Source organism: Salvelinus alpinus, chromosome 1 (assembly GCF_045679555.1).
Source record: "Salvelinus alpinus chromosome 1, SLU_Salpinus.1, whole genome shotgun sequence".
Classification (NCBI taxonomy): domain Eukaryota; kingdom Metazoa; phylum Chordata; class Actinopteri; order Salmoniformes; family Salmonidae; genus Salvelinus; species Salvelinus alpinus.
This window is the reverse complement of record NC_092086.1, coordinates 4,459,805-4,481,647: the sequence shown is the minus strand read 5'-3', so window position 1 is coordinate 4,481,647 and position 21,843 is coordinate 4,459,805. Positions and strand designations below refer to the sequence as shown.

The following is a 21,843-nucleotide window of genomic DNA, read 5'->3' as shown; positions in this document are numbered from 1 at the left end:
GATTCTATACTGTACTCTGATTCTATACTGTCCTCTGATTCTATACTGTACTCTGATTCTATACTGTACTCTGGTTCTATACTGTACTCTGATTCTATACTGTACTCTGATTCTATACTGTACTCTGTATCAGTGTCTGTCTGATTCTATACTGTACTCTGATTCTATACTGTACTCTGATTCTATACTGTATTCTGATTCTATACTGTACTCTGATTCTATACTGTACTCTGATTCTATACTGTACTCTGATTCTATACTGTACTCTGTATTAGTGTCTGTCTGATTATATACTGTTCTCTGATTCTATACTGTTCTCTGATTCTATACTGTACTCTGATTCTATACTGTACTCTGATTCTATACTGTACTCTGTATCAGTGTCTGTCTGATTCTATACTGTTCTCTGATTCTATACTGTTCTCTGATTCTATACTGTACTCTGATTCTATACTGTACTCTGATTCTAGACTGTACTCTGATTCTAGACTGTACTCTGATTCTATACTGTACTCTGATTCTATACTGTACTCTGATTCTAGACTGTACTCTGATTCTAGACTGTACTCTGATTCTATACTGTACTCTGTATTAGTGTCTGTCTGATTCTATACTGTTCTCTGATTCTATACTGTTCTCTGATTCTATACTGTACTCTGATTCTATACTGTACTCTGATTCTATACTGTACTCTGATTCTAGACTGTACTCTGATTCTAGACTGTACTCTGATTCTAGACTGTACTCTGATTCTAGACTGTACTCTGATTCTAGACTGTACTCTGATCCTAGACTGTACTCTGATCCTATACTGTACTCTGATTCTATACTGTACTCTGATTCTATACTGTACTCTGATCCTAGACTGTACTCTGATCCTATACTGTACTCTGATTCTATACTGTACTCTGATTCTATACTGTACTCATTCTATACTGTACTCTGATTCTATACTGTACTCTGATTCTATACTGTACTCTGTATCAGTGTCTGTCTGATTCTATACTGTACTCTGATTCTATACTGTACTCTGTATCAGTGTCTGTCTGATTCTATACTGTACTCTGATTCTATACTGTACTCTGATTCTATACTGTACTCTGATTCTATACTGTACTCTGATTCTATACTGTACTCTGATTCTATACTGTCCTCTGATTCTATACTGTACTCTGATTCTATACTGTACTCTGGTTCTATACTGTACTCTGATTCTATACTGTACTCTGATTCTAAACTGTACTCTGTATCAGTGTCTGTCTGATTCTATACTGTACTCTGACTCTATACTGTACTCTGATTCTATACTGTACTCTGATTCTATACTGTACTCTGGTTCTATACTGTACTCTGGTTCTATACTGTACTCTGATTCTATACTGTCCTCTGATTCTATACTGTACTCTGATTCTATACTGTACTCTGGTTCTATACTGTACTCTGGTTCTATACTGTACTCTGGTTCTATACTGTACTCTGATTCTATACTGTACTCCGTATCAGTGTCTGTCTGATTCTATACTGTACTCTGATTATATACTGTACTCTGATTCTATACTGTACTCTGATTCTATACTGTACTCTGATTCTATACTGTAATCTGATTCTATACTGTACTCGGATTCTATACTGTACTCGGATTCTATACTGTACTCGGATTCTATACTGTACTCTGATTCTATACTGTACTCTGATTCTATACTGTAATCTGATTCTATACTGTACTCTGATTCTATACTGTTCTCTGATTCTATACTGTACTCTGATTCTATACTGTACTCTGTATTAGTGTCTGTCTGATTCTATACTGTTCTCTGATTCTATACTGTTCTCTGATTCTATACTGTACTCTGATTCTATACTGTACTCTGATTCTATACTGTACTCTGATTCTATACTGTACTCTGATTCTAGACTGTACTCTGATTCTAGACTGTACTCTGATCCTATACTGTACTCTGATCCTATACTGTACTCTGATTCTATACTGTACTCTGATTCTATACTGTACTCTGATTCTATACTGTACTCTGATTCTATACTGTACTCTGATTCTATACTGTACTCTGATCCTATACTGTACTCTGATTCTATACTGTACTCTGATTCTATACTGTACTCTGATTCTATACTGTACTCTGATTCTATACTGTACTCTGTATCAGTGTCTGTCTGATTCTATACTGTACTCTGATTCTATACTGTACTCTGATTCTATACTGTACTCTGTATCAGTGTCTGTCTGATTCTATACTGTACTCTGATTCTATACTGTACTCTGATTCTATACTGTACTCTGATTCTATACTGTACTCTGATTCTATACTGTCCTCTGATTCTATACTGTACTCTGATTCTATACTGTACTCTGGTTCTATACTGTACTCTGATTCTATACTGTACTCTGATTCTATACTGTACTCTGTATCAGTGTCTGTCTGATTCTATACTGTACTCTGATTCTATACTGTACTCTGATTCTATACTGTATTCTGATTCTATACTGTACTCTGATTCTATACTGTACTCTGATTCTATACTGTACTCTGATTCTATACTGTACTCTGTATTAGTGTCTGTCTGATTATATACTGTTCTCTGATTCTATACTGTTCTCTGATTCTATACTGTACTCTGATTCTATACTGTACTCTGATTCTATACTGTACTCTGTATCAGTGTCTGTCTGATTCTATACTGTTCTCTGATTCTATACTGTTCTCTGATTCTATACTGTACTCTGATTCTATACTGTACTCTGATTCTAGACTGTACTCTGATTCTAGACTGTACTCTGATTCTATACTGTACTCTGATTCTATACTGTACTCTGATTCTAGACTGTACTCTGATTCTAGACTGTACTCTGATTCTAGACTGTACTCTGTATTAGTGTCTGTCTGATTCTATACTGTTCTCTGATTCTATACTGTTCTCTGATTCTATACTGTACTCTGATTCTAGACTGTACTCTGATTCTAGACTGTACTCTGATTCTAGACTGTACTCTGATTCTAGACTGTACTCTGATCCTAGACTGTACTCTGATCCTATACTGTACTCTGATTCTATACTGTACTCTGATTCTATACTGTACTCTGATCCTAGACTGTACTCTGATCCTATACTGTACTCTGATTCTATACTGTACTCTGATTCTATACTGTACTCTGATTCTATACTGTACTCTGATTCTATACTGTACTCTGATTCTATACTGTACTCTGATTCTATACTGTACTCTGTATCAGTGTCTGTCTGATTCTATACTGTACTCTGATTCTATACTGTACTCTGATTCTATACTGTACTCTGTATCAGTGTCTGTCTGATTCTATACTGTACTCTGATTCTATACTGTACTCTGATTCTATACTGTACTCTGATTCTATACTGTACTCTGATTCTATACTGTACTCTGATTCTATACTGTCCTCTGATTCTATACTGTACTCTGATTCTATACTGTACTCTGGTTCTATACTGTACTCTGATTCTATACTGTACTCTGATTCTATACTGTACTCTGTATCAGTGTCTGTCTGATTCTATACTGTACTCTGACTCTATACTGTACTCTGATTCTATACTGTACTCTGATTCTATACTGTACTCTGGTTCTATACTGTACTCTGGTTCTATACTGTACTCTGATTCTATACTGTCCTCTGATTCTATACTGTACTCTGATTCTATACTGTACTCTGGTTCTATACTGTACTCTGGTTCTATACTGTACTCTGGTTCTATACTGTACTCTGGTTCTATACTGTACTCTGATTCTATACTGTACTCCATATCAGTGTCTGTCTGATTCTATACTGTACTCTGATTATATACTGTACTCTGATTCTATACTGTACTCTGATTCTATACTGTACTCTGATTCTATACTGTAATCTGATTCTATACTGTACTCGGATTCTATACTGTACTCGGATTCTATACTGTACTCGGATTCTATACTGTACTCTGATTCTATACTGTACTCTGATTCTATACTGTAATCTGATTCTATACTGTACTCTGATTCTATACTGTACTCGGATTCTATACTGTACTCTGATTCTAGACTGTACTCTGATTCTATACTGTACTCTGATTCTATACTGTACTCTGATTCTATACTGTACTCTGTATCAGTGTCTGTCTGATTCTATACTGTACTCTGATTCTATACTGTACTCTGATTCTATACTGTACTCTGATTCTATACTGTACTCTGATTCTATACTGTACTCTGATTCTATACTGTACTCTGTATCAGTGTCTGTCTGATTCTATACTGTACTCTGATTCTATACTGTACTCTGATTCTATACTGTACTCTGATTCTATACTGTATTCTGATTCAGACTCTGCCTGCTAAGCACCTCCTCCTCCTCCACTGTATCGGCGTCTGTGTGATTCAGACTCTGCCTGCTAAGCTCCTCCTCCTCCTCCACTGTATCGGCGTCTGTGTGATTCAGACTCTGCCTGCTAAGCACCTCCTCCTCCTCCACTGTATCGGCGTCTGTGTGATTCAGACTCTGCCTGCTAAGCACCTCCTCCTCCTCCACTGTATCGGCGTCTGTGTGATTCAGACTCTGCCTGCTAAGCACCTCCTCCTCCTCCACCCTACTTCAAAGTGCTGTAGAGAAACTAGGTCACTGCCGAGCTGTAGAAGGAGAGGAGAAGGACAGACGGCTGGGGTTGAACCCAATGCCTCTGTATTAGCCTGCTGAACTAAAGCCTAGGCATCAACTAGGAGAGATGACAAATCTACAGGGCTATAGCCGAGCAGTATAACATATACTCACTATGATGAGCAGTATGAAATATATATATACTCACTATGATGAGCAGTATAAAATATATATATACTCACTATGATGAGCAGTATAAAATATTTATACTCACTATGATGAGCAGTATAAAATATATATACTCACTATGATGAGCAGTATAAAATATATATATACTCACTATGATGAGCAGTATAAAATATATATACTCACTATGATGAGCAGTATAAAATATATATACTCACTATGATGAGCAGTATAAAATATATATACTCACTATGATGAGCAGTATCAAATATATATACTCACTATGATGAGCAGTATAAAATATATATATACTCACTATGATGAGCAGTATAAAATATATATACTCACTACGATGAGCAGTATAACATATATATACTCACTATGATGAGCAGTATGATATATATATACTCACTATGATGAGCAGTATCAAATATATATACTCACTATGATGAGCAGTATAAAATATATATATACTCACTATGATGAGCAGTATACAATATATATACTCACTACGATGAGCAGTATAACATATATATACTCACTATGATGAGCAGTATAAATATATATACTCACTATGATGAGCAGTATAAAATATATATACTCACTACGATGAGCAGTATAAAATATATATACTCACTATGATGAGCAGTATAATATATATATACTCACTATGATGAGCAGTATAATATATATATACTCACTATGATGAGCAGTATAAAATATATATACTCACTATGATGAGCAGTATAAAATATATATACTCACTATGATGAGCAGTATAAAATATATATACTCACTATGATGAGCAGTATAAAATATATATACTCACTATGATGAGCAGTATAACATATATATACTCACTATGATGAGCAGTATAAAATATATATACTCACTATGATGAGCAGTATAAAATATATATACTCACTATGATGAGCAGTATAAAATATATATACTCACTATGATGAGCAGTATAAAATATATATACTCACTATGATGAGCAGTATAAATATATATACTCACTATGATGAGCAGTATATAATATATATACTCACTATGATGAGCAGTATAAAATATATATACTCACTATGATGAGCAGTATAAAATATATAAAATTGTAGAAGGAGTGAGCATCCATAACGTAGTACATGATGTCCACCCAGCCTTCCAGAGTTATCACCTAGAGGGGGAGAGAGAGGGAGGGGGAGGGAGGGAGGGGGGGAGGGAGGGAGGGGGAGGAGGGAGGGAGAGAGAGGGGGAGGGAGAGAGGGAGGGAGAGAGGGAGGGAGGGAGGGAGAGAGAGGGAAAGAGTGTAAGAGAGAGAGAGAGAGGGGGGGCAGGAGAGAGGGGGTGAGAGAGAAGGAAGAGAGAGGGGGGGGCAGGAGAGAGGGGGTGTGAGAGAGAGAGAGAGAGAGAGAGAGAGAGAGAGAGAGAGAGAGAGAGGGTAGGAGAGAGGGAGTGAGAGACAGACATAGAGAGAGAGACAGAGAGAGACAGAGAGGGAGAGGGGGTAGGAGAGTGAGAGGGTGAGTGAGAGAGGGAGAGAGAGAGGGAAGGGGAGAGAGGGAGAAAGGGAGAGAGAGGCGGAGAGAGAGAGGGAAGGGGAGAGAAAGAGACACAAAGAGACAGAGAGAGGATGGGGATTGTTATAGAGACATGAAAGCAGTACTCAGCAGACCTGCTAATACACAGACCACAGGAACGTATTTCTTATTTAACCCTTATGTTACCAGGTCAGTTGACTGAGACAGTACAACAACGACCTGGGGAATAGTTACAGGGGAGAGGAGGGGGAATGAATGAGCCAATTGTAAGGTAGCATACAGACATACTGCAGTCACACCTCAACCCCCCTTATCCCTGTTGAAAAGACTACTGCAGTCACACCTCAACCCCCCTTATCCCTGTTGAAAAGACTGCTGCAGTCACACCTCAACCCCCTTTATCCCTGTTGAAACGACTGCTGCAGTCACACCTCAACCCCCCTTATCCCTGTTGAAACGACCCCTGCAGTCACACCTCAACCCCCCTTATCCCTGTTGAAACGACCCCTGCAGTCACACCTCAACCCCCCTTATCCCTGTTGAAAAGACTGCTGCAGTCACACCTCAACCCCCTTTATCCCTGTTGAAACGACTGCTGCAGTCACACCTCAACCCCCCTTATCCCTGTTGAAACGACTGCTGCAGTCACACCTCAACCCCCCTTATCCCTGTTGAAACGACTACCTGATGAGGTTACCCATGCTAGGCTTGGTATATACCTGGCTCTGAGTGATGAGGTTATCCATGCTATGCTACAGCTGGGTATATACCTGGCTCTGAGTGATGAGGTTATCCATGCTAGGCTGGGTATATACCTGGCTCTGAGTGATGAGGTTATCCATGCTAGGCTGGGTATATACCTGGCTCTGAATGATGAGGTTACCCATGCTAGGCTGGGTATATACCTGGCTCTGAGTGATGAGGTTACCCATGCTAGGTTGGGTATATACCTGGCTCTGAGTGATGAGGTTACCCGTGCTAGGCTGGGTATATTCCTGGCTCTGAGTGATGAGGTTACCCATGCTAGGCTATAGCTGGGTATATACCTAGCTCTGAGTGATGAGGTTACCCATGCTAGGCTGGGTATATACCTAGCTCTGAGTGATGAGGTTATCCATGCTAGGCTATAGCTGGGTATATACCTGGTGATGAGGTTATCCATGCTAGGCTATAGCTGGGTATACACCTGGTGATGAGGCTATCCATGCTAGGCTATAGCTGGGTATATACCTGGTGATGAGGTTACCCATGCTAGGCTATAGCTAGGTATATACCTGGTGATGAGGTTATCCATGCTAGGCTGGGTATATACCTGGCTCTGAGTGATAAGGTTACCCATGCTAGGCTTGGTATATACCTGGCTCTGAGTGATGAGGTTATCCATGCTAGGCTGGGTATATACCTGGCTCTGAGTGATGAGGTTATCCATGCTAGGCTGGGTATATACCTAGCTCTGAGTGATGAGGTTATCCATGCTAGGTTATAGCTGGGTATATACCTGGTGATGAGGTTACCCATGCTAGGCTATAGCTGGGTATATACCTGGCTCTGAGTGATGAAGTTACCCATGCTATAGCTGGGTTAATACCTGGCTCTGAGTGATGAGGTTATCCATGCTAAGCTGGGTATATACCTGGCTCTGATTGATGAGGTTACCCTAGCTAAGCTGGGTATATACCTGGCTCTGAGTGATGAGGTTATCCATGCTAGGCTATAGCTGGGTATATACCTGGCTCTGATTGATGAGGTTACCCTTGCTAAGCTGGGTATATACCTGGCTCTGAGTGATGAGGTTACCCATGCTAGGCTATAGCTGGGTATATACCTGGTGATGAGGTTACCCATGCTAGGCTATAGCTGGGTATATACCCGGTGATGAGGTTACCCATGCTAGGCTATAGCTGGGTATATACCTGGCTCTGAGTGATGAGGTTATCCATGCCAGGCTGGGTATATACCTGGCTCTGAGTGATGAGGTTATCCATGCTAGGCTGGGTATATACCTGGCTCTGAGTGATGAGGTTACCCATGCTAGGCTGGGTATATACCTGGCTCTGAGTGATGAGGTTATCCATGCTAGGCTGGGTATATACCTGGCTCTGAATGATGAGGTTACCCATGCTAGGCTGGGTATATACCTGGCTCTGAGTGATGAGGTTACCCATGCTAGGTTGGGTATATACCTGGCTCTGAGTGATGAGGTTACCCGTGCTAGGCTGGGTATATTCCTGGCTCTGAGTGATGAAGTTACCCATGCTAGGCTATAGCTGGGTATATACCTGGCTCTGAGTGATGAAGTTACCCATGCTAGGCTGGGTATATACCTGGCTCTGAGTGATGAGGTTATCCATGCTAGGCTGGGTATATACCTGGCTCTGAGTGATGAGGTTACCCATGCTAGGCTATAGCTGGGTATATACCTGGCTCTGAGTGATGAGGTTATTTATGCTAGGCTGGGTATATACCTGGCTGTGAGTGATGAGGTTATCCTTGCTAGGCTATAGCTGGGTATATACCTGACTATACCTGAGTGATGAGGTTACCCATGCTAGGCTATAGCTGGGTATATACCTGGCTCTGAATGATGAGGTTATTTATGCTAGGCTGGGTATATACCTGGCTGTGAGTGATGAGGTTATCCATGCTAGGCTATAGCTGGGTATATACCTGACTATACCTGAGTGATGAGGTTACCCATGCTAGACTATGCTAGGCTATGCTGTGTGTGTACAGTCCTACCTGGAAGATGGCTATCCATGCTAGGCTATGCTAGGCTATGCTGTGGGTGTACAGTCCTACCTGGAAGATGGCTATCCATGCTAGGCTATGCTAGGCTATGCTGTGTGTGTACAGTCCTACCTGGAAGATGGCTATCCATGCTAGGCTATGCTAGGCTATGCTGTGTGTGTACAGTCCTACCTGGAAGATGGCTATCCATGCGTAGGCTATGTTGTCAAAGTTCACCGCTCCTTTGTGAGGGTTGACGTTGCCGGGCCGACAGACGTTATAGTACTGGTTCCAGTTCACACAGCCGTCTCTGGCCCTGTCCTCCCCGCCAAGAGAGGGCGCGGGCAGTGAGCACTCGGCCCCTCCCTCGCTGTAGGGCGGGACGTCATGGCAACGCAACATTCCATTCTCCCGAATTGCTGAGCAGATGAAGGGGTCCTCCTCGCTCTCCTCCGGCTGGTAGTACACACTTAACGACAGGTTATAGAGCCTACATAGGAAGACAGAGGTTATAGAGACTACATAGACATACAGAGGTTATACATCCTGCAAAAGGATACAGAGGTTATAGAGCCTACACATACATACATACATACATACATACACACATACATACGTACATACATACATACATACATACATACATACATACATACATACATACATACAGAGTTTATAGAGCCTAAATAGGAAGACAGAGGTTATAGAGCCTATATAGGGAGACAGAGGTTATAGAGCCTATATAGGGAGACAGAGGTTATAGAGCCTATATAGGGAGACAGAGGTTATAGAGCCTATATAGGGAGACAGAGGTTATAGAGCCTATATAGGAAGACAGAGGTTATAGAGCCTATATAGGAAGACACAGGTTATAGAGCCTATATAGGGAGGCATAGGTTATAGAGCCTATATAGGGAGACAGAGGTTATAGAGCCTATATAGGAAGACAGAGGTTATAGAGCCTATATAGGGAGACAGAGGTTATAGAGCCTATATAAGGAGACATAGGTTATAGAGCCTATATAGGGAGACATAGGTTATAGAGCCTATATAGGGAGACAGAGGTTATAGAGCCTATATAGGAAGACAGAGGTTAGAGAGCCTATATAGGAAGACAGAGGTTATAGAGCCTATATAGGGAGACAGAGGTTATAGAGCCTATATAGGGAGACATAGGTTATAGAGCCTATATAGGGAGACATAGGTTATAGAGCCTATATAGGGAGACAGAGGTTATAGAGCCTATATAGGAAGACAGAGGTTAGAGAGCCTATATAGGAAGACAGAGGTTAGAGAGCCTATATAGGGAGACAGAGGTTATAGAGCCTATATAGGGAGACAGAGGTTATAGAGCCTATATAGGGAGACAAAGAGAGAGTGTGTTGAGTTGGTCAGTGGCTTTAGAGTGATATTAGCCAGCGAACGCCAAGACTACCCACACACACACACACACACACACACACACACACACACACACACACACACACACACACACACACACACACACACACACACACACACACACACACACACACACACACACACACACACACACACACACACACACACACACACACACACAAGGGGGCACTTTGTTCCATTAAATCAAACAGTAGGGAATGTTCTGGAATGCTTCCTGACTGAGAGGACCTGGAAGTTCTGCTCTGTGTTATAAACTTTCATCCCTGTGTGTGTGTGTGTGTGTGTGTGTGTGTCTGTGTGTGTGTTTGTGTGTGTGTGTGTGCAGGCCTGGCATCTATCTACTGCTCTCTCTTAAGCCACTGGCTTAATCCACACACACACACTTGTACTGTGTGTGTGTGCACATCTGTCCGTGTGTGTGTGTGTGCAGAGCTGTTGTGTTGTGTCAGTACGTGGGTGAGATGTGCAGTTTACACGTTGTCACCGTCAGATAGGCCATCGCTACGGGCAACAGCTAACTGTCACCTCACATTGCGTTATACACACTACCCCCTGGACTACACAGACAGAGACAGAGAGAGAGAGAGAGAGATAGAGAGAGATAGAGAGAGAGACAGAGACAGAGAGAGAGAGAGAGAGAGAGATAGAGAGAGAGACAGATAGAGAGACAGATAGAGAGACAGAGACAGAGACAGAGAGATAGAGAGAGAGACAGATAGAGAGACAGATAGAGAGACAGAGACAGAGACAGAGAGAGAGAGAGAGAGAGAGAGAGAGAGACAGATAGAGATACAGATAGAGAGACAGATAGAGAGAGAGGGACAGAGACAGAGAGAGAGAGACAGAGAGAGAGAGAGAGATAGAGAGACAGATAGAGATACATATAGAGAGACAGATAGAGAGAGAGGGACAGAGACAGAGAGAGAGAGACAGAGAGAGAGACAGCGAGGGAGAGAGAGAGACAGAGAGAGAGAGAGTGACTCACGTTCTGAAGTCTTCTCCCATGAAGCACCTGTTTCTCAGTAGCCCCGCCCACAGCTGCACGCCGACGATGCCGAAGATGAAGAAGACGAAGAAACAGAGGAGCAGGACGTTACCCAGCATGGGGAGAGTGTCTAGGAGCAGAGTCACCAGGATACGCATGCCTACATGATCACAACAAGAAACAGAGGAGCAGGATGTTACCCAGCATGGAGAGAGAGTCTTGGAGTAGGATGTTACCCAGCATGGAGAGAGAGTCTTGGAGTAGGATGTTACCCAGCATGGAGAGAGAGTCTAGGAGTAGGATGTTACCCAGCATGGAGAGAGAGTCTAGGAGTAGGATGTTACCCAGCATGGGGAGAGAGTCTAGGAGCAGGATGTTACCCAGCATGGGGAGAGAGTCTAGGAGCAGGATGTTACCCAGTATGGAGAGAGAGTCTAGGAGCAGGATGTTACCCAGCATGGAGAGAGAGTCTAGGAGTAGGATGTTACCCAGCATGGAGAGAGAGTCTAGGAGCAGGATGTTACCCAGCATGGAGAGAGAGTCTAGGAGTAGGATGTTACCCAGCATGGAGAGAGAGTCTAGGAGCAGGATGTTACCCAGCATGGAGAGAGAGTCTAGGAGCAGGATGTTACCCAGCATGCAGAGAGAGTCTAGGGGCAGGACGTTACCCAGCATGGAGAGAGAGTCTAGGAGCAGGAAGTTACCCAGCATGGAGAGAGAGTCTAGGAGCAGGATGTTACCCAGCATGGAGAGAGAGTCTAGGAGCAGGATGTTACCCTGCATGGAGAGAGAGTCTAGGAGTAGGATGTTACCCAGCATGGAGAGAGAGTCTAGGAGCAGGATGTTACCCAGCATGGAGAGAGAGTCTAGGAGTAGGATGTTACCCAGCATGGAGAGAGAGTCTAGGAGCAGGATGTTACCCAGCATGGAGAGAGAGTCTAGGAGTAGGATGTTACCCAGCATGGAGAGAGAGTCTAGGAGCAGGATGTTACCCAGCATGGAGAGAGAGTCTAGGAGCAGGATGTTACCCAGCATGCAGAGAGAGTCTAGGAGCAGGACGTTACCCAGCATGGAGAGAGAGTCTAGGAGCAGGAAGTTACCCAGCATGGAGAGAGAGTCTAGGAGCAGGATGTTACCCAGCATGGAGAGAGAGTCTAGGAGCAGGATGTTACCCAGCATGGAGAGAGAGTCTAGGAGCAGGATGTTACCCAGCATGGAGAGAGAGTCTAGGAGCAGGACGTTACCCAGCATGGAGAGAGAGTCTAGGAGCAGGATGTTACCCAGCATGGAGAGAGAGTCTTGGAGCAGGAAGTTACCCAGCATGGAGAGAGAGTCTAGGAGTAGGACGTTACCCAGCATGGAGAGAGAGTCTAGGAGCAGGATGTTACCCAGCATGGAGAGAGTGTCTAGGAGCAGGATGTTACCCAGCATGGAGAGAGAGTCTAGGAGTAGGTATCACTACATGATCACAACAATATATTATCTCATCTAAAGCAGAAACACACAGACCGCCATCCAACGTGATGAACGTCAGATGAGTTTGTCCTGTCCTTAGGGTGGTCAGCGTTCTGTCTGTCTGTCTGTCTGTGTCTGTCTGTCTGTCAACACCTAGAGCCTTTTAAAGTGGAGAGAGTTGAAAGGTCAGACAGAAGAGTTCCTTCAAATGGACAGAGGTCAGAACAAGCTGTTCCTGAGACTGGCGCCTGGTGTGTGTGTGTGTGTGTGTGTGTGTGTGTGTGTGTGTGTGTGTGTGTGTGTGTGTGTGTGTGTGTGTGTGTGTGTGTGTGTGTGTGTGTGTGTGTGTGTGTTTTTGTGAAAAGTCCTCACAAGGACAATAAAACAAGGACATTTTTGTCCCCACAAGGAAAAAGGCTATTTTAGGATTAAAATATGTGTTAGAATTTACAGTTGTCCAACTGAACTGAAATGTGTCTCCCGCATTTAACCCCCAACCCCTCTGAATCAGAGAGGTACGTGGGGAGCAGGGGGGCTGCCTTACTCAACATCCACAGTGGGTTAACTGCCTTCCTCAACATCCACAGTGGGTTAACTGCCTTACTCAACATCCACGACGCCCAGAGGGAACAGTGGGTTAACTGCCTTACTCAACATCCACGACGCCCAGAGGGAACAGTGGATTAACTGCCTTACTCAACATCCACGACGCCCAGAGGGAACAGTGGGTTAACTGCCTTACTCAACATCCACGACGCCCAGAGGGAACAGTGGGTTAACTGCCTTACTCAACATCCACGACGCCCAGAGGGAACAGAGGGTTAACTGCCTTACTCAACATCCACGACGCCCAGAGGGAACAGTGGGTTAACTGCCTTACTCAACATCCACGACGGCCAGAGGGGAACAGTGGGTTAACTGCCTTACTCAACATCCACGACGCCCAGAGGGAACAGTGGGTTAACTGCCTTACTCAACATCCACGACGGCCAGAGGGGAACCGCGGGTTAACTGCCTTACTCAACATCCACGATGCCCAGAGGGAACAGTGGGTTAACTGCCTTACTCAACATCCACGACGCCCAGAGGGAACAGTGGGTTAACTGCCTTACTCAACATCCACGACGGCCAGAGGGGAACCGCGGGTTAACTGCCTTACTCAACATCCACGATGCCCAGAGGGAACAGTGGGTTAACTGCCTTACTCAACATCCACGATGCCCAGAGGGAACAGTGGGTTAACTGCCTTACTCAACATCCACGACGCCCAGAGGGAACAGTGGGTTAACTGCCTTACTCAACATCCACGACGGCCAGAGGGGAACCGCGGGTTAACTGCCTTACTCAACATCCACGACGCCCAGAGGGAACAGTGGGTTAACTGCCTTACTCAACATCCACGACGCCCAGAGGGAACAGTGGGTTAACCTTTTGTCAATAGGGGGAGCTGTTAGCATTATTTTTTTTTTTACATTTCCAAATTAAACTGCCTCGTACTCAATTCTTGATCGTACAATATGCATATTATTGTTATTATTGGATAGAAAACAGTCTATAGTTTCTATAGGAGTTGAAATTTTGTCTCTGAGTGGTACAGAACAATTTCTACAGCACTTTTCATGACAGGGTTCAGATTTCAGAAATTTTTACCTCTGATCTGGGGTCTGTTTATAAGGCCACAGTGAATGCTATGAAGAAACCGACACTACCTACGTCTTCCTCTGGGTGTCTGTACGTCATCACGTTTTCAATGAAGTCTATGGGACGTTCACAGCCATTATAAATGACAAAAATGTACAGAGACCCCTCTTTCTCAACGTGCGCCTCAAGCGTGAAGGCCATCGGACCTGCCTCGTTCCAAATCGTTTTCTAACCAGCAGTATTTCTCCGGTCATGTTTTCAGTCGTTATAGTTGTTAAAAACATCATAATGTAGTGAATTTTAACCGTTTTATATCAATTTATATCCGTTTAGTGCGATTTTGAGGAATTTCTTTGTCGTGCACTCTGAAAGTTTGGACACGCTTTAGGGTGTCGGTCGTTGGTGATGGACATTTCGAAGGACAGAGGACATCTATCGACCAAAAGACGTTTATAACATAGAAAGGATACATTGCCCAAGAATATGATGGAAGATCAGCTCAAAGTAAGCAATATTTAATATGATAAACCGTGTTTCTGTCGAAATATTTTAAACGCATACATCGCCATTTTGTTTGGTATAGCTTCACTTGGCCAACCCTGTATTGAAAAGTAAGGATAATTTAAAAAATGTAAATCAGCGGTTGCATTAAGAACTAATTTGTCTTTCGATTCCTGTCAACCCTGTATTTTTTAGTCAAGTATATGATTAGCTTTTAATTAAACTAGATCACTCTGATAGATGACGTCAGACATATTGAGGCTTGATTTCCTAGTATTTTCATTGTGTAACCACGGTTTTGTATGGCTAAATATGCACCTTTTCGAACAAACTGTATATGTATGTTGTAAAATGATGTTACAGGAGTGTCATCGGAAGAATTCTGAGAAGGTTAGTGAAAAAATTAATATCTTTTGGCGGTGGTTACGTTATAGCGCTCTTTGGCTGGAATCGATGCTCTGGTAACGTTGGAACATGTAGTATGCTAACTTATCGATTTATTGTGTTTTCGCTGAAAAACGCTTAGAAAATCTGAAATATGGTCTGAAATCACAAGAACTGGGTCTTTCCATTGCTATGCTTTGTCTATTCTTATGAAATGTTTTATGATGAGTAAATTGGTCATACACGTTGCTCTATCTAGTAATTCTAGTCGATTTGTGATGGTCGGTGCAATTGTAAACTGTGATTTCTACCTGAAATATGCACTTTTTTCTAACAAAAACTATCCTATACCATGAATATGTTATCAGACTGTCATCTGATGGTGTCACGCCCTGGTCTTATTATTCTTTGTTTTCTTTATTATTTTAGTTAGGTCAGGGTGTGACATGGGGAATGTTTATGTTTTGTTGGTTTTGGGTGTTTATTTGGTAAAGGGGTTATGGGGTGTAGTAGATGGTTTTGTGTTGAGTGTATATGTCTAGAGTTGTCTATGTTGGTTAGTTATCTAGGAGAGTCTATGGTTACCTGAATGAGTTCCCAATTAGAGACAGCTGATTTCGGTTGTCTCTGATTGGGAGCCTTATTTAGGGTAGCCATAGGCTCTCATTGATTGTGGGTAATTGTCTATGTAAGAACGTTAGTAGCCTGTATGTTTGTGCACAACGTTTGTAGCTTCACGATCGTTTATTGGTTTGATTAGTTCGTAAGTGTGTTTGTTTCGTTTTGCCTTCTTCATCAAATAAAGGAGATGGCTTATTTTCCTACTGCTGCGTTTTGGTCCGTCAATCCGCCACACGATCGTGACAGATGTTTTTTTTTATAGGTTATTGGCTATCAATATCTTAGTTGAGCCGAATTGGTGATAGCACCTGAAGGAGTAAGAAACTGATGGAGTTAGAATAGTGGTGTATTTTGCTAACGTGTTTAGCTAATAGATTTACATATTTTGTCTTCCCTGTAAAACATTTTAAAAATCTGAAATGGTGGCTTTATTCACAAGATCTGTATCTTTCATCTGGTGTCTTGGACTTGTGATTTAATGATATTTAGATGCTACTATCTACTTCTGAAGCTATGCTATCTATGCTAATCAGTGTGTGGGGGGTGGGGGGTGCTCCCGGATCCGGGTTTCTGAGGCAGTAAAAGTTAACTGCCTTACTCAACATCCACGACGCCCAGAGGTGAACAGTGGGTTAACTGCCTTACTCAACATCCACGACGCCCAGAGGGAACAGGGGGTTAACTGCCTTACTCAACATCCACGACGCCCAGAGGGGAACAGTGGGTTAACTGCCTTACTCAACATCCACGACGCCCAGAGGTGAACAGTGGGTTAACTGCCTTACTCAACATCCACGACGCCCAGAGGGGAACAGTGGGTTAACTGCCTTACTCAACATCCACGACGCCCAGAGGGAACAGTGGGTTAACTGCCTTACTCAACATCCACGACGCCCAGAGGGAACAGTGGGTTAACTGCCTTACTCAACATCCACGACGCCCAGAGGGAACAGTGGGTTAACTGCCTTACTCAACATCCACGACGCCCAGAGGGAACACTGGGTTAACTGCCTTACTCAACATCCACGACGCCCAGAGGGGAACAGTGGGTTAACTGCCTTACTCAACATCCACGACGCCCAGAGGGAACAGTGGGTTAACTGCCTTACTCAACATCCACGACGCCCAGAGGGAACAGTGGGTTAACTGCCTTACTCAACATCCACGACACCCAGAGGGAACAGTGGGTTAACTGCCTTACTCAACATCCACGACGCCCAGAGGGGAACAGTGGGTTAACTGCCTTACTCAACATCCACGACGCCCAGAGGGAACAGTGGGTTAACTGCCTTACTCAACATCCACGACGCCCAGAGGGAACAGTGGGTTAACTGCCTTACTCAACATCCACGACGCCCAGAGGGAACAGTGGGTTAACTGCCTTACTCAACATCCACGACGCCCAGAGGTGAACAGTGGGTTAACTGCCTTACTCAACATCCACGACGCCCAGAGGTGAACAGTGGGTTAACTGCCTTACTCAACATCCACGACGCCCAGAGGGGAACAGTGGGTTAACTGCCTTACTCAACATCCACGACGCCCAGAGGGAACAGTGGGTTAACTGCCTTACTCAACATCCACGACGCCCAGAGGGAACAGTGGGTTAACTGCCTTACTCAACATCCACGACACCCAGAGGGAACAGTGGGTTAACTGCCTTACTCAACATCCACGACGCCCAGAGGGGAACAGTGGGTTAACTGCCTTACTCAACATCCACGACGCCCAGAGGGAACAGTGGGTTAACTGCCTTACTCAACATCCACGACGCCCAGAGGGAACAGTGGGTTAACTGCCTTACTCAACATCCACGACGCCCAGAGGGAACAGTGGGTTAACTGCCTTACTCAACATCCACGACGCCCAGAGGGAACAGTGGGTTAACTGCCTTACTCAACATCCACGACGCTCAGAGGGAACAGGGGGTTAACTGCCTTACTCAACATCCACGACGCCCAGAGGGATCAGTGGGTTAACTGCCTGACTCAACATCCACGACGCCCAGAGGGGAACAGTGGGTTAACTGCCTTACTCAACATCCACGACGCCCAGAGGGATCAGTGGGTTAACTGCCTGACTCAACATCCATGACGCCCAGAGGGGAACAGTGGGTTAACTGCCTTACTCAACATCCACGACGCCCAGAGGGATCAGTGGGTTAACTGCCTGACTCAACATCCACGACGCCCAGAGGGGAACAGTGGGTTAACTGCCTTACTCAACATCCACGACACCCAGAGGGAACAGTGGGTTAACTGCCTTACTCAACATCCACGACGCCCAGAGGGAACAGGGGGTTAACTGCCTTACTCAACATCCACGACGCCCAGAGGGAACAGTGGGTTAACTGCCTTACTCAACATCCACGACGCCCAGAGGGAACAGTGGGTTAACTGCCTTACTCAACATCCACGACACCCAGAGGGAACAGTGGGTTAACTGCCTTACTCAACATCCACGACGCCCAGAGGGAACAGGGGGTTAACTGCCTTACTCAACATCCACGACGCCCAGAGGGATCAGTGGGTTAACTGCCTGACTCAACATCCACGACGCCCAGAGGGGAACAGTGGGTTAACTGCCTTACTCAACATCCACGACGCCCAGAGGGAACAGTGGGTTAACTGCCTTACTCAACATCCACGACGCCCAGAGGGGAACAGTGGGTTAACTGCCTTACTCAACATCCACGACGCCCAGAGGGAACAGTGGGTTAACTGCCTTACTCAACATCCACGACGCCCAGAGGGAACAGTGGGTTAACTGCCTTACTCAACATCCACGACGCCCAGAGGGAACAGTGGGTTAACTGCCTTACTCAACATCCACGACGCCCAAAGGGAACAGTGGGTTAACTGCCTTACTCAACATCCACGACGCCCAGAGGGAACAGGGGGTTAACTGCCTTACTCAACATCCACGACGCCCAGAGGGAACAGTGGGTTAACTGCCTTACTCAACATCCACGACGCCCAGAGGGAACAGTGGGTTAACTGCCTTACTCAACATCCACAGTGGGTTAACTGCCTTACTCAACATCCACGACGCCCAGAGGGAACAGTGGGTTAACTGCCTTACTCAACATCCACGACACCCAGAGGGAACAGCGGGTTAACTGCCTTAATCAACATCCACAGTGGGTTAACTGCCTTACTCAACATCCACGACGCCCAGAGGGAACAGTGGGTTAACTGCCTTACTCAACATCCACGACGCCCAGAGGGAACAGGGGGTTAACTGCCTTACTCAACATCCACGACGCCCAGAGGGGAACAGTGGGTTAACTGCCTTACTCAACATCCACGACGCCCAGAGGGAACAGGGGGTTAACTGCCTTACTCAACATCCACGACGCCCAGAGGGGAACAGTGGGTTAACTGCCTTACTCAACATCCACGACGCCCAGAGGGAACAGGGGGTTAACTGCCTTACTCAACATCCACGACACCCAGAGGGAACAGCGGGTTAACTGCCTTAATCAACATCCACAGTGGGTTAACTGCCTTACTCAACATCCACGACGCCCAGAGGGAACAGTGGGTTAACTGCCTTACTCAACATCCACGACGCCCAGAGGGAACAGTGGGTTAACTGCCTTACTCAACATCCACGACGCCCAGAGGGAACAGTGGGTTAACTGCCTTACTCAACATCCACGACGCCCAGAGGGAACAGTGGGTTAACTGCCTTACTCAACATCCACGACGCCCAGAGGGAACAGTGGGTTAACTGCCTTACTCAACATCCACGACGCCCAGAGGGAACAGTGGGTTAACTGCCTTACTCAACATCCACGACGCCCAGAGGGAACAGTGGGTTAACTGCCTTAATCAACATCCACAGTGGGTTAACTGCCTTACTCAACATCCACGACGCCCAGAGGGAACAGTGGGTTAACTGCCTTACTCAACATCCACGACGCCCAGAGGGGAACAGTGGGTTAACTGCCTTAATCAACATCCACAGTGGGTTAACTGCCTTACTCAACATCCACGACGCCCAGAGGGAACAGTGGGTTAACTGCCTTACTCAACATCCACGACGCCCAGAGGGAACAGTGGGTTAACTGCCTTACTCAACATCCACGACGCCCAGAGGGAACAGCGGGTTAACTGCCTTACTCAACATCCACGACGCCCAGAGGGAACAGTGGGTTAACTGCCTTACTCAACATCCACGACGCCCAGAGGGAACAGTGGGTTAACTGCCTTACTCAACATCCACGACACCCAGAGGGAACAGCGGGTTAACTGCCTTAATCAACATCCACAGTGGGTTAACTGCCTTACTCAACATCCACGACGCCCAGAGGGAACAGTGGGTTAACTGCCTTACTCAACATCCACGACGCCCAGAGGGAACAGTGGGTTAACTGCCTTACTCAACATCCACGACGCCTAGAGGGAACAGTGGGTTAACTGCCTTACTCAACATCCACGACGCCCAGAGGGAACAGTGGGTTAACTGCCTTACTCAACATCCACGACACCCAGAGGGAACAGGGGGTTAACTGCCTTACTCAACATCCACGACGCCCAGAGGGAACAGGGGGTTAACTGCCTTAATCAACATCCACGACGCCCAGAGGGAACAGTGGGTTAACTGCCTTACTCAACATCCACGACGCCCAGAGGGAACAGGGGGTTAACTGCCTTAATCAACATCCACGACACCCAGAGGGAACAGTGGGTTAACTGCCTTAATCAACATCCACGACACCCAGAGGGAACAGGGGGTTAACTGCCTTAATCAACATCCACGACACCCAGAGGGAACAGTGGGTTAACTGCCTTAATCAACATCCACGACACCCAGAGGGAACAGTGGGTTAACTGCCTTACTCAACATCCACGACACCCAGAGGGAACAGTGGGTTAACTGCCTTACTCAACATCCACGACGCCCAGAGGGAACAGTGGGTTAACTGCCTTACTCAACATCCACGACGCCCAGAGGGAACAGTGGGTTAACTGCCTTACTCAACATCCACGACACCCAGAGGGAACAGTGGGTTAACTGCCTTACTCAACATCCACGACGCCCAGAGGGAACAGTGGGTTAACTGCCTTACTCAACATCCACGACACCCAGAGGGAACAGGGGGTTAACTGCCTTACTCAACGGGGTCGAGAACCACAGGATGTTTTTTAGGCTGTAAAAACCAAGAACGGTGTAGCGTGTACTCACTAGGGACTCTGTTGATCGCCCGGAGCGGCCTCAGCACACGTACGGTCCTGATAGCGGACAGACTAGCGTTGTGTCCGTCTAGAGAGTACTCCATCATCCTACAGGATAGAGGAGAGAGAGAGAGAGGTCACACGTTAAAACAGATACCTTGGACCGCCCGACCTAGGTTCACACAGAGGTCACACACACGTTAAAACAGATACCTTGGACCGCCCGACCTAGGTTCACACAGAGGTCACACACACGTTAAAACAGATACCTTGGACCGCCCGACCTAGGTTCACACAGAGGTCACACACACGTTAAAACAGATACCTTGGACCGCCCGACCTAGGTTCACACAGAGGTCACACACACGTTAAAACAGATACCTTGGACCGTCCGACCTAGGTTCACACAGAGGTCACACACACGTTAAAACAGATACCTTGGACCGCCCGACCTAGGTTCACACAGAGGTCACACACACGTTAAAACAGATACCTTGGACCGCCCGACCTAGGTTCACACAGAGGTCACACACACGTTAAAACAGATACCTTGGACCGCCCGACCTAGGTTCACA

General features: G+C 45.3%; 1 protein-coding gene and 1 long non-coding RNA gene across 2 annotated transcripts in view; both read right to left on the bottom strand.

The window, feature by feature from the left end:
• LOC139569188 (uncharacterized) overlaps positions 1-21,843 on the bottom strand; it is a 318,710-nt gene that overhangs the window by 144,770 nt on the left and 152,097 nt on the right. The window lies entirely within an intron of this gene.
• LOC139569172 (voltage-dependent T-type calcium channel subunit alpha-1H-like) overlaps positions 1-21,843 on the bottom strand; it is a 212,631-nt gene that overhangs the window by 144,015 nt on the left and 46,773 nt on the right. Inside the window, exons 5-8 of the mRNA XM_071390959.1 lie at positions 21,279-21,376; positions 11,487-11,646; positions 9,272-9,569; positions 5,896-5,988 (exon numbers count right to left, since the gene is read on the bottom strand). Of these exons, the coding sequence (XP_071247060.1) occupies positions 5,896-5,988; positions 9,272-9,569; positions 11,487-11,646; positions 21,279-21,376 (649 nt within the window). The remainder of the gene's footprint in view (positions 1-5,895; positions 5,989-9,271; positions 9,570-11,486; positions 11,647-21,278; positions 21,377-21,843) is intronic.